Source organism: Struthio camelus, chromosome 4 (genome assembly GCF_040807025.1).
Source record: "Struthio camelus isolate bStrCam1 chromosome 4, bStrCam1.hap1, whole genome shotgun sequence".
In the NCBI taxonomy this organism is placed as follows: domain Eukaryota; kingdom Metazoa; phylum Chordata; class Aves; order Struthioniformes; family Struthionidae; genus Struthio; species Struthio camelus.
Genome location: NC_090945.1, coordinates 37,160,552 through 37,175,078, shown reverse-complemented (window position 1 = coordinate 37,175,078; position 14,527 = coordinate 37,160,552). Strand labels below are relative to the sequence as shown.

At 41.8% G+C, this 14,527-nt stretch overlaps 1 protein-coding gene across 9 annotated transcripts in view; it reads left to right on the top strand.

Moving 5' to 3' along the window:
* The first annotated feature begins 749 nt into the window (after positions 1–749).
* The window catches only part of SH3D19 (SH3 domain containing 19), an 85,901-nt gene continuing 72,123 nt past the window's right edge, over positions 750–14,527 (top strand). For 5 of the 9 annotated variants that reach the window (XM_068942273.1, XM_068942274.1, XM_068942269.1 and 2 more), the window contains exon 1: positions 784–916. In XM_068942273.1, coding sequence (XP_068798374.1) covers positions 826–916 — 91 coding nt within the window. In that variant the 5' untranslated portion in view covers positions 784–825. Of the gene's footprint in view, positions 917–3,379; positions 3,396–14,527 lie in introns of those variants that run through there. The other 4 variants (XM_068942278.1, XM_068942272.1, XM_068942275.1 and 1 more) reach the window with 4 other exon arrangements.

Sequence of the window (14,527 nt, the reverse complement as noted above, 5' to 3'; positions counted from 1 at the left end):
ATGATCACACACTTTGTTTGTTTTGCTCCCGTGTATCTGATTTATTCAGGACAGAGAGTAGATGGTGCTTAGTGAGTCAACACAGATATTGCTCAACATTAAGATTACTCATTATTTTGTTGCATCTCCCTGGGCTAATTTGTGGCCACGTGCTTTGTGCACTGCACATTATTCACCTGCTCTGAAGCTTAAGTTAACTTCCTCATAGGCATTTTTTATGGTGCCTACCACGGAGTCAACTGTAAAAACATTTACGATTTGATTTTACAATATCCACCTCACGTGAAGAAATGGTATTTAGGGGGAGCTTTAACCCCCTGCCCCCCATCACCGGTCACAAGCGGCCTGGCCCCCCTCTCTCCCTTAACCCAGGCGGTTGCTCGGGTGTCGCCCGCCGCCCCGCGGAGCCCCCCAAGCCGCGCCGGGCCGGGCCGGGCCGGGCCGACCGCCAGGTACCTCCCCCGCCGCCGCCGCCTCCTCCGCCCCCTTTGGCGGCGGTGCCCGGCAGCCGCGGGGCTTCCTGCTGACGCCGGAGCGCGGCGGGAGGGGGCAGGAAAGGCCACCGCCACCTTCCCGCGCCCCTCGCCGCTCCGCGCAGGGCAGCCGCAGCGCCGCCGCTCCGGGGCGCAGGTGCGGGCCGGCCCGCGGCGGTTGGCGGTTGGCGGCGGCGGCTGGCGGTTGGCGGCGGCGGCGGCGGCCCCCCCCCCCCCCCCGCGGGCGCACCGCTGAGGGGGGCGCGGCGGCACCTCGGCTGCGGCCCGACATGGCGGCGGGCGCCGCATGAAGGGCGCCCCCCCCCCTCCGCCGCCTCCGCGCCCCTCGCCCATGGCCGAGGCCTGGCGGCTGGAGGAGGACGAGGAGGAGCCGCGGGAGAGGGGCAGGAGGCACCGCAGGGGCGCGCTGAGCGCCGCGGCAGGTGAGGCGAGGGGAGGCGGGGCGCGGCGCGGCGCCACGCGTGTTTCCCGTGGGTGGAGAGGGCAGGGGCGGCCGGCCGCGGCCTGGGCTGGGCATGGCGCGAGGTCTCCGCGGCAGCAGGCGTTATGCCGACGCTCAGGGTCTAAATGGCGGCGGGCTGCTAAGTGTCGCCGTCCGCGCAGCGTGCCCGGGCGGCTCTTGGGGCGGCCACCTCGCTGTCGCTGTTCGGGCCGGGGTGGCGCAGGCCGTGTTGCAGGCGGGCCTGCGGCCGTGTCCTCGGCGCCCGGGAGCGCCCTAGCCCCTCTCTGCTCTGCCTCAGCACGGAGCAGCGCCCGGGAGGAGCGCGTGGGGCGGCAGAGGGAAACAGGTGCCGTTGAGGTCCCCTCCGCGTGCGTTACTCTGGACGAGCTCTGGCCCGGTCCCCGGGGACTGGATTCCTGTTAGAGGTTGGATCACGTTAGGGATGCTGCAGGAGTCATCCAGGGCAGGGTTATTGGAAAGGGTTTCGGTTCACCTGCATCCGTACGGCTGCGTAGCGTGACCCGAAGGCGTGCACCCGGAGGAGGGTTGGGAGAGTGACTTTGCAAGCCTGTCCCGATCTCTAGGCAGATGCTGATGGAGGCACGCACTGACCACCAGAGACACAGCAGACCGTATCAGGGAACAAAATACACGCCCGATTTTTCTTGTAAATATCGACACAGAGGAACATCTAGTTATAGATCTGTGCGCACTTAGCAATGTCCTGTAGGTAAGGGCAGCAGAGCTTGGCAAATAGGAGGCAAGAACTGGTGTGCAGAAGGCAGGGAGACGGGAGCAAATAGGTTGATATGGCTTTAGGGACTTGGAGGTCACGGTCAGCTTTTGTTTCGTATGGTGAAATGCAGTGGACCCTGGCCCAGCAGTTGACAGTGTTACCGTAATTCAGTGGTCATTGCTAATTGACAGTAGTTGGCATTGCTTATATCAGGTTTTCTGCAGTCACTGAGGTGGTGAATGCAGCATTTTCCTCTTCTGTCAGTGTAAAATCCCCTCCAGAATTACTTCATTTTTTAAAGTCTGTTTTCAGGGAAAACGTCAGCAGCACTGCATGTTTAAAGTTGGATTCCAGATATTCTTGTTTGTAGTAATTACAGTACAGTCTTAGCACTGTAATAGTTTTACAGTTTGTATGATTTTGTCTCAGTTTGAGCAACAGGAAACTGAGTATTCCTTTATAGATGACAAAACGTGGCAATTTGAGGGATCTCACTAGAGAGGAAAGCTTGCAGCGTGCAGGCCCCATGACTTCCAGGTACCCAGGTTATGTCAGTGCTGTTCTGGGCAGGTGCAGGGCTGGCAGGAGCCTATTGAAACCATTGTGGCTTGGCATGTGCGCAGGATTTTGCCTTGTCTAGAGCAGGGTGCAAAGACGGAGTGTTGGTTCTCATACATTTTCCACAACAGTTAAATGTTTGAGCTGCTGTTTATTATGACTGTTCTTTAAAGTTGCTTCCTTTGGAATTTGTTTTTAGTAGAAAACCTATATTTGGTCTTACAGTTTATGTGTGTATATAATCTTAGCTTTCTTGATCCTGCAGGTTATCTTGGATAAAATGCTACTAAACAATAATAAGGGTCCCATCTCTTTTATTTTTTGACCTGACAACGCCCCTCCAAAATGTGCCCTGCACTAGTTACCTTACTAGTGTAAAGTATATGTAAACAACTACCATTCTGCTTTAGCTGTTGCACCTTCTTTGCATCCATATGGAAGATTTACGCTGGAAGACAGGGGAAAAAGACCTCCAGCAGAGTGTTCTTGAAGGCATCGTTGAAGAATATCACTTGAGGTGGATGAGTTTGCTGTCCTTCCCTTACTTGACAATTCTCTTGTATTTTTGTGTGCAAGTCTATAAATGTATTTTTTTTTGTATGCAGTGTGCAGGTGCAATGATGAATAGGTAATGTAAATAAATGCCAAATAAACCTATTGAATATCTTTACAGGATTAAAAAAATCTTGTAGTTGCAGCTTGGCCTACTGTCAATTTAAGTGTTTTATTCTTTTAAATTAATTGTGAATGTGAGCAAATCAGATTTGTGATGCATACGTAAGAGCTCAGCTTAACATGACAAAGTGCAAAAGTGAGTAAGCACCAAGTTGCTCACCTTTGTCCTTGCCCGTACAATGCTTGCATGCAAAGCAGAAGGTAGTTGAAAGGTAAAAGTTCAGAAATGCTTCCAAAGGGCTTGCCTTTCTAAATAATCAGACATATAAGTACAAATAATTCTCATAACTAGTAGCATTTTACTGGAGGATCAGAGCACAGGAGACCGTCAAACAAAGTAGTATTTTCCCTTGAAGCTAGTCAAGTTGTACTACTCCAGGTACAGTAGGATGAGGTAACTTTACTAATCTTATCTAATAGCTTGCTGCTGCCGGAGAAGTGATCCAAGTCTTCTCTCTTATGTCGGCACTGCTGCTGGTCTGACCTGTGGGTGAGTAAAGTCACTGAAGCAGTGGTTTCCTGGCAGCCTGGGCTGTGGTACTTGGTGGCTGCTGCAGATCTCTCTCGGAGCCCTTGCATTGGCCCCAGTGTGTATTAGAGCTTGCGCCAACCAGTTTGGGTGCGCTGGCCCAGCAGAAAGCTATTTTTCTTGTTCGCCTTGATGGATGGGGTTCCGCTGATACAGCTTGCTGGAGTGGTTTGGTATAGGAGCTGATGAATGTTAAAGCTGGCACAAGGAAAAGAGTAAGAACATGCAGCTGGGGGGAGGTAAGGAACCATGTCAGCCAGGAGTGAAACTGCAGCCTGAGCTGTTAGATATCTGTTTGTGTCTTTTTTGCCCGGATTGGTTTTTTTTAGCTGGTCTGATGAGCTGAAGAGGCTTGCTGAAGCAGTAAACAAGTGTCAGAGCTGATGTAAAGCAGGGAGCTTGAAGACATGAGCAGGTGAGACGGGAGCGGGACCATCCTTCTCCGTAGGAATAATCTATTAGACAGCTCAGCCGTCTTGTTTGATTGCCTCTTTACCCCACTGTGTGTCATGAAGACAGGGTAGTTTTCTCTGAATTCAAGAAAGCTTTTTAATAAGTATGTTCTGGAAAACTGGGGAAAAGATAAGAAGTAGAGCAGTTTGAGGATCTTCTGATGGAAAGATTCTCCCTTTATGAAATACTGACTTTTTTTTTTAATTAGAATATGTAAAGTTCAGCCTATTGTCACACAAGAAGACAAGGAAACCTTCTTCCTTTCCTAGTTGTCCTGCTGGAGCTCCAAGCTGGACTCTGGAAAACTCAGGCTTTCTGTTAGGCTGCTGTCATGCCACAGGTTGGCATAAAATAAGAGCGGCTTATGAACTGCAGAAACGTTGATGTGTTGTTGCCTTTTCTCTGTGAAAAATGTTGACTTCTGGAAGGATCAGATCAATTTGCAGTGATACTTCTACAAAAACCTAAATTCCTAACGCTCATTGTTGAAATTTGCATATGAACTACTCTTTAGACACATTCTGCATCACTATGTTGGGATGGACATCTATACCTGTTAAGCTCAAAACAAAAGCCATGGAGTGGATCTCTTTCTACAGAGCTTGTTGTGGTATCAGGATTTTAGTCTGGGTGATCAGGAGGAGAGGAAGTGCAAGGAAGCATGGAACAAAGTGATAGGGAGGAAGACTGTTATATATTCTTTAATAATTGAGAAGAATAAAAATAATTGCATAAGTTCATTAAACTGAATCATCTAATCACCTGCTGTGGGAAAGGAAGCCAGTCTTGTTGGAAAACTTTAGGTTATTTTACAGCAATATAAATAAGTAAAATCATGTGATGGATTTCCATCCCCTGGTCCCTTATTTCTATCACATGCAGTATTATTCTGGGAAGGAACTGAGAACACTGTATATTTATTGCATCTTTTTTTAGTATTTTTAGAGTTTTTGTTTAGTCTGTTTTTAATGGAGTAAGTGGTGTAGATAGTAAAAAAAAACAAAAACCCCACAAAGTAAAACTCTTTTTTCTGTTAGACTTACAGGCAGTATCCAGTCTAATTGTGGACCTGAAACTGGTATGCTTTCCCATTTTGACTTTTTTTTTCTCCTGTGAGTTCTGACTAAAATAAATGTACTTACAGGAGAGTTTGTGCTCAGTATAGTAAATCTTAATTATGAACTGCATTGATTAATTATGTGTCTGTACACATCCTTTCAGACAAAAAGGGATTGCTGCATTAGGACTGTGAAATAATCTCAAGTATTCTGATGTTATTTCAAGTGCATATAATTTTTTTGTTTTAACATATTTAGTGTCTATATTGTTTCACTTTGAATTCTGGGCAGTATTTCTAGAGGAAGAGTAGCCAGTTATGGCTATATGGCAGATGTTTCCTACCATTTAAAAAAAAAAAAAAGCCAAATACAGGAGTCAATAATGAAATTTATTTGAGTTCATAATGAAGAGCTATTGTGATTTGTACTTGAATGTGTAGTTAAAAGTACAGATGGTCAGTAATACAAGGAAAGGCTTTGACTTAATTTAATATTGCTCTTTCTTACTTATCACAAATGCCTGTCTGTGGTTTGTTCCCACACAGCGGCTGTAAATTTTACACGTGACTTTTTGCTATGCTGACTGAAACTTCTCTGCTTATTTTTCTGTTTTTGTTTCTCCATAATATTTCAAATGTCATGGTTCTCTGGCACCTTTTTTCAGCTCTTGTGGGCAATTTTAGATTACAGGTGAAATCGTTAGCTTGATACATTGTCTATTTTTGGTTGGTTTATTGGCAGGGTGGTGTTTTTATTTTTTGCCAGAGCAAGATCTGCTTCAGAGTTGGATCAATTCTTTATACTCCCACATCAAACTTGTGCTGACTTGTTTTGGAAGCTGAGAACAATAAGCTGTGTCCAATATAACAAATGAAGGTTGAATATTTCACTACTCAACATACTGAGAAATTACAGGGGTGCGTTTGTGTAGTGTGTCTGATGAAATTCGGTGAACAGTAATTTGCAGGCACTGTAGACTTTTTTCAGATAAGTTAAGAATTTGATACACGAATGCTCAGCAGCTGTTACCATGTTAATACAAAATACGTGCTTGATCTTAAGGGAAAAAAAGAGCAAGATAATTCCAGATTCGTCCTGAAATTCTTATGCCTGAGACTAGCAAGTGGTGATCTCCGTTAGGGCTCGCTGGATACCAACATGAACATAACATAAACAGTTTGACATTAGCACTTCCCAAGGGGTGCACATGACTTTGGAGTGGAGAGGAAAAAGAGATTAGGAAAAAGGTGATTCTAAGAAATGGATGATCTATTTTTAGTATATATATCCTCAAAATCTTAACTAAATCTTATATTGAAGAAATAGAAGGATGTGCTTGTCATGGAGTAGAAGTCAGCATTGTTCAGCTGGTAACTCAGTCATCTGCATGCCTATGTCCTTCAGTGCTGATCTGGAAATTGTTCCGCTTGTCCACGGCAAGGATAGCTGTTCATTGCCTCTTATTCAGAGGAAAAAGAAACCAAGAGAACATTCCAACTGTCCTGAATAAATGCATAAGGTGTACCTATGATCTGCTAGTTTATCCGTGTGCACACAAGAAGTCCTTTAAAAGAAGGCTGAGAGGACAGCTTATGGGCGACTTTTCTTTTTTTTTTTTTTCTTTCTTTTTTTTTTTTTTTAGTCAGTTGGATTGTGGAGTTCAAGAAATGATAGAGTTGATTGCCGGCTGGGCATCTCTTACCTCTTTCTCCAGGGCTTCTGTCTTTTTTGTTTGTGCGTTCCCAATGCCTAGTGCAAAGGCTTCAGTCTTGATAATTGCCTCAGGCACTATCACAGTAAAGTACTTAAAATATAAAGAGCACAAGTAATCTACTTCTTCCATGATAATTGTTGAGTGATGCTAGTATGTTGTATCATGTAAATATTAAAAAGATTGCTTGATGAGGTCTTTTCCATAGCTCACTGAAGTTATTGCAGACATTTCCACTAACTTTAGTAGTCTTTGAATCTAGCTTGTTGAGGTAAATTTAAGACACTGATTAGAGCTTTTGTGCAAGTTAAATAACGTAGTCCGTATTTGAAAATTCAGCAACATATCTTGAAATTCCTGTGTTCTGTCAGTAGGAAGAAAAAAATTGCTTGCAGTTGTTTGGACAAAAGTGTAGCCTGAACCACAGAGTTGTGTCTTCCAAAGAAACCACTATTCTAAAAGTGAATGCTGCTCTAAGGGAAATAACTAAGTAACTTCTGATAGTCAACAGGGTGATTCTCTAGCCAGGGAAACTGTAAAAGGACAAAAGAACCAAAAAGATTTGATGTGTGATGAAGTGGACCTTCTTCACTTATGTTTTAGCCAAAGCAAGGTATAAAAATACACCATTGCAAAAGGAGCATTGAGTCTGTAGTCAGAGAGAATAACCCATCCAGTTAAGACTATCCAAAGATGGATGCACATTGCAAGCAATCATTTCCTGTGAATGGTAACAAATAATGAAACGAGGGTTTTGCATAAAGCAAGGGGGTGGAGAGCAAAGGACAGACTGAGTTTTAACTTTGTTGCAAGAAGTTTCTACCATAGTAGTTGTTTTTGAGGATAAAAACTTTTATATTTATAAATGTATTTATTTACTTTTGACTGTATAGCCTTGATTTAAAGAAACAACAGAGAAGCAGAGTTAAGCCTCTCCATTGAAAGTTAACATAGTTCTGAGTGTGCTGTTTTAATAAGTATCTCATACAAGGTATGTGATTTGAAAAGAATTTTTATTTTGATAACACTTAAAGCCATTCGACATTGAGTTCTTAATCTGATGCTTATTATCTATATTTACATATATCATTGTTCAGTTTCTTCACTCCATTTTCATTTTTGTTGCCTGGAGCATGGAAGAGTTCGCTGTCAGGGACCTCTGGAGGTCACCTAGTCCAGCCTCCTGCTTGAAGCAGGGCTGTTGCTAACGTTAGATCGAGCCAGACAAGGCTTTGTCTAGCCGAATCTTGAAAACCTCCTAAAAGAGAGGGATTCGCAGCCTCTGTGGGTAGCCTGTTGCAGTGCTGCGCTACTTCCGAGTAGGGGATTTTTACCTCGCGTTTGACCTGAACCTTCCAAGCAACAGTTGTGACCGTTGCCCCTTGTTGCATTGTCTGCTAATACCAAGAAGAGTTTGTGTCTGTGATCTTAATTCCTCTTTGAATAGTGTGGGCTGCTGTCACGTTGCTCCTCGGCCTCCTCTTTGCCAGACTGAAGAAGCTTGGTCCTCTTAACCTGCTCAGTACACAGTTCTTGCCTTGCTTATTTAGTTTCTCAAACTGTAGAAAAATGAAGTGAAATCATCAGCCTCACTACTAGCAAAGATTTTTACTCTTCTCTTGAAAGACAGTGCACGCCAAAGTTACCAAAGTGTTCCAGCCGCAGACCTGGGAAGACAATATATCATCTGTCAATCTGTGGTTTATGCTTAGCAAGCATCCTTCCCTGCAGTGAAGGATAAAAAGGAGTGGTGAGGGAGTGCTTTTAGTAAACACAAAAGCATAGATTTACTAGCTGGTGGCACTTAGCAAGAAAACTTCCTTTTTTCCCTCAAGGTCATATGATTTTTCAAAGACATAGGATTTTATGGGTGTTGGTATTTTTGAAATTGACCATCTGATGTCACACGGTAGTATACTAACTGCTTCAGGTGGTGGTGTACATCAGCAGAACTTTGCATGGGTTCGATATCTTACTAGAAAAACATTAGTTTGGCATTCTGACTTGAGAATTTAGGATCTTTTAACAAGATGTAACATAATTTAAAATGGGGAGCTTTAAAGATGAACTTAATTGGTTTATGATGTCTTGCGTATATTACAAAACAAATCTCTACCTGTATTCTGTGTCTATATATAGCTAGTTTTGGGGCCATGCCCAGGAGGCCTTCACCCTTTTTGTTGAAAGGCTGGATGAAAGCGAAGCTTGTGTTTTGATTCCAAGTTTATGAAAATGTCACACTGTGGTAGTAGAAGCTGAATGCCACAGATCTTGTGATTGATATTCTTTCCTACTTTTTTATTCCGAGCTTTTTAAAGGGATGTTGCATTTGTTGTGTGCATGAGTCATCCGCTCAGTCAGCTTGTTTAGGCTTTTGGAAAAATGTGATCAGATCAGAACATGCCGAAGATCTCAAATGATTGACATAGGCACGCCTATAAGAAAGATTAGTAATAGGGTGTATCACCTCAGCTTTTCAGAGCCCTAGTATTGGTTTGTATGTGCCCCATTGTGCAAAAAGAAAACAACTTCATACAAGAAGTTTATAATTTTCAAGTCCTTAGGAAAGTCGTACTGGATCAGACAGAAGGTTCACCTAGCCCAGTATCCTGTTTGTTACGTTGGCCTACTGGGATTTTACAGAAAATTTGCAAGAACTCTCTCCTAAAATTTAATTTTCATGTCAAGAAGGGTTCCTTCTCTTTTGCAGTTAGTGACTTAGCGTTGTCTTGGAGGCTGCATCTGGAGGGCCATGTGAAATAGTTGCCAATGGGATTTCGGTTTCATGAATTTCTTCTCTTTCTGAATCCACTTATACTTTTGATCTTCAAATGTTATGTGGTGGTAAGGAGTACAACTTAATTATACATTGTATACATCAATTACTACTGCTACTTGCTGATTGGTATTTTTACTAGGTGTTTACTAGTTCTTAAACTGCGATGAAAAATTTCTTACATGTATTTTTCTTGCTTAATGTAGTTTTGAGCATGGTGATGTACACTGCTTAAAAACCGTAGGTAAATTTTCAAGTACATGTTTCATTAAAAAAATAAAATAAAATGGGTTGTAGTTTTACCTTGAACTAGGTTTCTGATTTGTTCTCCTTCAAAACAGAAAATCGTATGCATGGAAGAAGCCATTTGATACGGGTTTTTTTGCTTCAACTGTAACATTTTGTTTCTATTTATAGGAGGTAAGCTAAAATTAATATAAATTGTTTTCTTAAGGTGACAAATTTATATTTATCATGTACTCTGTCTTGCATTAAAACATGAGCACACTATATTGCAGATCTACAGTTGAAAATTGATTCAGATCATGCATGTTTATGTTAAATCATTTCAGAGAATTTTTGAGTGATCCCTGTGCTGTGATGTTATTAAAATACTGTATCCTCGTACTGTTGGGGTCACAGGACGAAAACACCTGGAAACACGTTCAGCGTTTTGATCAGATTCTCACCATGAATTGCTCCATTTTTGTGCTTTTTTTTTTTTTTTTTTTGGATTGTGTGCCCTATGAATCTAGGATGCAGAAACTAACAGAAATCTTGGACTTGGGATCAAAGTAAGAGCTTGGAAAAATCTCCCTCCTTTTACCTAGTGCTTCGAAAATGGCAATGTCAGGTGCTGCAGTTGAATCTGTTGACAAGTACTGTAAACTTCATCATGATTGATAAACCAGCCTTTACAAGTATGTCCAAAAAGAAAAACACCTAGTGACCTCAAAACCTGAGAGTGGAGTGCCTGCTGCAGATCAAGACAATGCTTGGAAGTGTCCCTACCAGAGCGGGAAATGTACCACTGAGCGATGAGAAGGGATAATGCTACAGATCTCATGTATCGAACAGTCATGGGTGCAGCTTAATAATGGCGGAATGTATTTTTCCACACCAGCAGACAAGGCTTGCTATAGATCACAAACATCAGCTCTGGGAAATACGTGGTAGCTGCTACTGTGACACTAGACACTCTTCATTTCTCTAAGTCGTGTCTGCTAGTTTCCCATTGGTGGATCAATCATCAAGTACTGTTTAATTGATTTGTGTTGTTATGGCACTGTATGGCATTGCAGCAGCATAGAAGTGCTTATTGGGGTCATTACAGAGGTTGGATGCCTCAGATGATATCTGTAGGCCTTTTTGGTGTGTGTGCACGAGTGGGGTGAGGGAGAGGAGAGATCTGGGAGCTAATGGGAAGAGAGAGGTATTTCTCCAAAGTGCAGAAGAAGTGGAACGATCTTTGGAGCGTTACCAGAGTACCCAGGTGTGGGATTCTTTGTTCCCAGTCTTTCTGGATGGTTATGACTTTGCCTTCATTTTGCTAGTTTATCTAAAGCTACCTTATGGTTTTGAAGACTTACATTGGATGGTGATGGAGAACTGTTTTATGCCACCTTGAGTAGCAACAGAATGGGAATGGATTTTGCACATAGAAGGCTGAAAAGTAAGGGCATTAACCTGATAATCAGGGCTGAAAGCTGCTAAGAAGTTACTTTTAAAATAGCTGCTTTCTTTCTTGTATATTTTTTGAGAGGATGGAAGGAGGAGAAAGCACAACTACTAAACATTTTGAAAAACAAATGAGAAGGCTTTGTGAAATATTGTAATTTCTCAGGAGCTCAGAGACAATTAGCATTCAGCCCTTACCTGAAGTAAGGGGCCACATGTGAAGACTGAAAGGTGTTTGCGTGTGATATGAGTGGCTATGTGTAAAGCATTTCTTAGAATTATGACATACGGCTTTTATTTTTGTATACAAAGAAGCACAGTATTTTTATTATGATTTATGTGTGCATATAGTTTGTAACTTATGTTGAATTCAACATTTTCAAATTTTAAACAAAAAATATACCAAGCAGTGTGGTGCGTGCCATGTTTTTTTTTTTTTGTCACACATGCATGGTGTTTTTGCAAGGTGGTATAAAGGCCCCGTGCTCTAGAAGAGTTGTCTGCTTCTCTGCCATCCCGAGGGCTGTATTGGTATTTCTCAACTTGCTATTTCCTTGTTATCCACCTTTCTTTTCTTGCTGTCTTCCCTCTTTATGAAATATTGTTCTTTTTCTTCTGTTTTGGAGACTGAGAAGACATATGTATATTCCCCACTGGTTAGGCAAGTGGGCTTGTGATCAGAAGTTCATGGCACTCGCTTCCAGCAATTGCGTGTCTCCGTCTTTTCATAGTCACTGAGGGCTCTGTGAATTCACTTGGTGATCCCCTGTGCTTTGGCGTTTGGAAAGGTTAGTCAGGACTTCTCATGTTCTCCCACTGTGTAAACTCAGTTCCTTTTTCAGCTTTTTATCTCATTAGCATCATAAGATGCTAATTTAGTGATAGTCAGATGGGTCTGCACATTCTCATTTTCCTATGGACCATGCTGATGCACAAGACATAACTACTGAATGATCAGACACTGTGTACTGTACGGACACACCTTCTGCATGAGGTAAAATCACCATACATGAAATACAACTGGACACAGCATGAAAAGAGCACCGTGGCTTGTGGTCAGGATAGTCCTCAAGGACCAAAAGACACAAAAGTACACAGGTGGCTGCTGAAAGTAACGAAGAAGTCTGAGGTACCTTAAAGAGGATTTGGTAATGTTTAACATTTATTTTGGGGTGGGATGTGGGTAAACGCATCTCACGTCTCAGTAAAATGTGTTCAGAATGCCGCATGAGTCGCATCAAACTCATATTTTGGGTGCATGTTTCTTCATTATCACATAATATGCATTAAAATATGGCACATTTCAAGAATAGACAAGTACTTTGCTGCTTCTTTTGTTGTATTGGAACTCCATAGCTTTTCAGCATGTGTTCAAATCTAATGGATCAAGGTTAACTCGGATTCCAATGTTTTATTGGTATACCAACAACATTAAAACTTCTCTTTTTTTTTTTTTTTTTGATGTTCCTAGATCCTGTAATCTTTGTTTTATAATAAAATGCAAGAGGCCTGAAGAGTTTTAGAATAATCCGTTCCGTGGTACATATGAAAAATACAAACTCGCTCAGAATTTTTTATTTCCATGTGGCTGTCAGGCAGAGTTACTAATGTCACTGAGGGAAAATCTTTTGTTAATAGGCTAGTTTCAAATACCCTTTTGTGGAATATCAGTTCTTGTTACAAAATCCTTGAGGTTTAAGAATCTTCTCGTTAGGTGTGTTTATTTGGACTGGGTAGGCAGTTTTGAGATTCTATCTCATAAACGTTGACAAGGGATGACAAAATATTCCAACAACAAGCTATTGAGTATTTCAGTGGTATCTTAAGAGAAATAAATGTTGTTAATTGCCTGCTATATTGCTTGTATTTTTAGAGAGAGTCTGTTTTTTATGTGGAGTATATTGCTGTCTTTTATTTTGATATGGATTTTTGTTTCTCTATCTTATTTCATTTTTCTGTTCTCCAAGTTCCTCCCAAAATACAGGCCTATCCACTTACACTCACTCACACTAAATTCTGGATGAATTTATAAAGGGTTGGAAGCTGTGTCTCCTCTGCTGTTGATGGGTCCACAGTATGAAATAACCTAATAATGAGTATAAGGGTTTTTTAGTTTGTTTGCATTTAAAGCTGGACTAGTTTCCTGTGACACAGAAGTGGGAATATCTTTAGCTGGTATTGCTGCTCAGCACTTTATTGTGAATCCATGCCTCGCGTGCTTTTAAATGAGATTTCACTGCCGAGTTGCAACTTCTAAGTACACAGTGTATAAGATCACACTGAATATATTTAGTGTTGAAGTTTGCCATCTCAACAATTAAACCGTATTATTTTGGGTGAACAGGTTCAGGAAACATTTAATTGCCCAAAAATCTGCAGAGGGGATTTTTGTTCCTTTTGAAGGGGGAGGGGGAGGTGAAACTTGCAAAATGTTTCTCATCCAAAACCAGATCATCTTAATATAGTATCAGCTTCTCACAAATGGAGATTCCATCTTTTGAAAGTAATAAGGATGTGATTTCGCAAAAATTGTAAATGACTACCTGAAAGGCATGCATCAAAGACTGTTCCTACAGCATGTGGTTTTATATTGTGTAGGTTGAGGGAAATTGCTTAAATGGTGGAAGTGATATTCCCCCACAGTCATAGCCTGAAGTTATCCCTGTGTGTGAACAGGACTGTACACGTTTAGGAAACTGTCATTCAACAGAAAAAAATCCAAGACAAACAAGCTACCCACCCTATAGAAAACTTAAAATGATTCTTTTCATATTATTTATAGAAAGCCTTTTATCATGTTTGGCTTAGTCACTCAGACAGCAATGTTTCTCTGAGTATATTTTAGGTCTCCAGGCATATAGTTTGGCCAAACTTAATATGGCAAGGAGCATGTTGTGACTGGTAACTGATCATGGGGCATGTGCTAGTTCACAAGCAGGAGAGAGCTGTTGGATTGAGGGAAGAAATAATGGAATACATTTAGGTCTTGAATTCTGTGCATGAATGTTTATAAGATGCTACGGCACCATGAGGTAAGGGTAAGGAACCGTGGGTTTACTCACACTAGTCTAATTATATTGTGTTTATTGTCAACCTATGGCAGACAGACCCAGTGTAAGGCCCTGAGATGTGTTGCCTTATTGAGGAATTTGCAGCGTCTCTACAGGCATGCTAAATGTCTGATTTGGGAAGAAAATGGTAGTGCCATACCATGCTCTCAAAAGGTAATTCCATTTTTTTGGCAATACTAGTAACTTTTGATAAATGATTTTCAAAAACATAGAGCTAACATTTGTGAACTACCTAGAGAGAGAGAGATTTTGTGATCATAAAGCTTCCATTTATCAAAAAGTGTTGAATCAGTTGGTACTTTTGACTGTGAAAGTATCAAAATTAAGTAGTGGGGTTCCTCACAGCA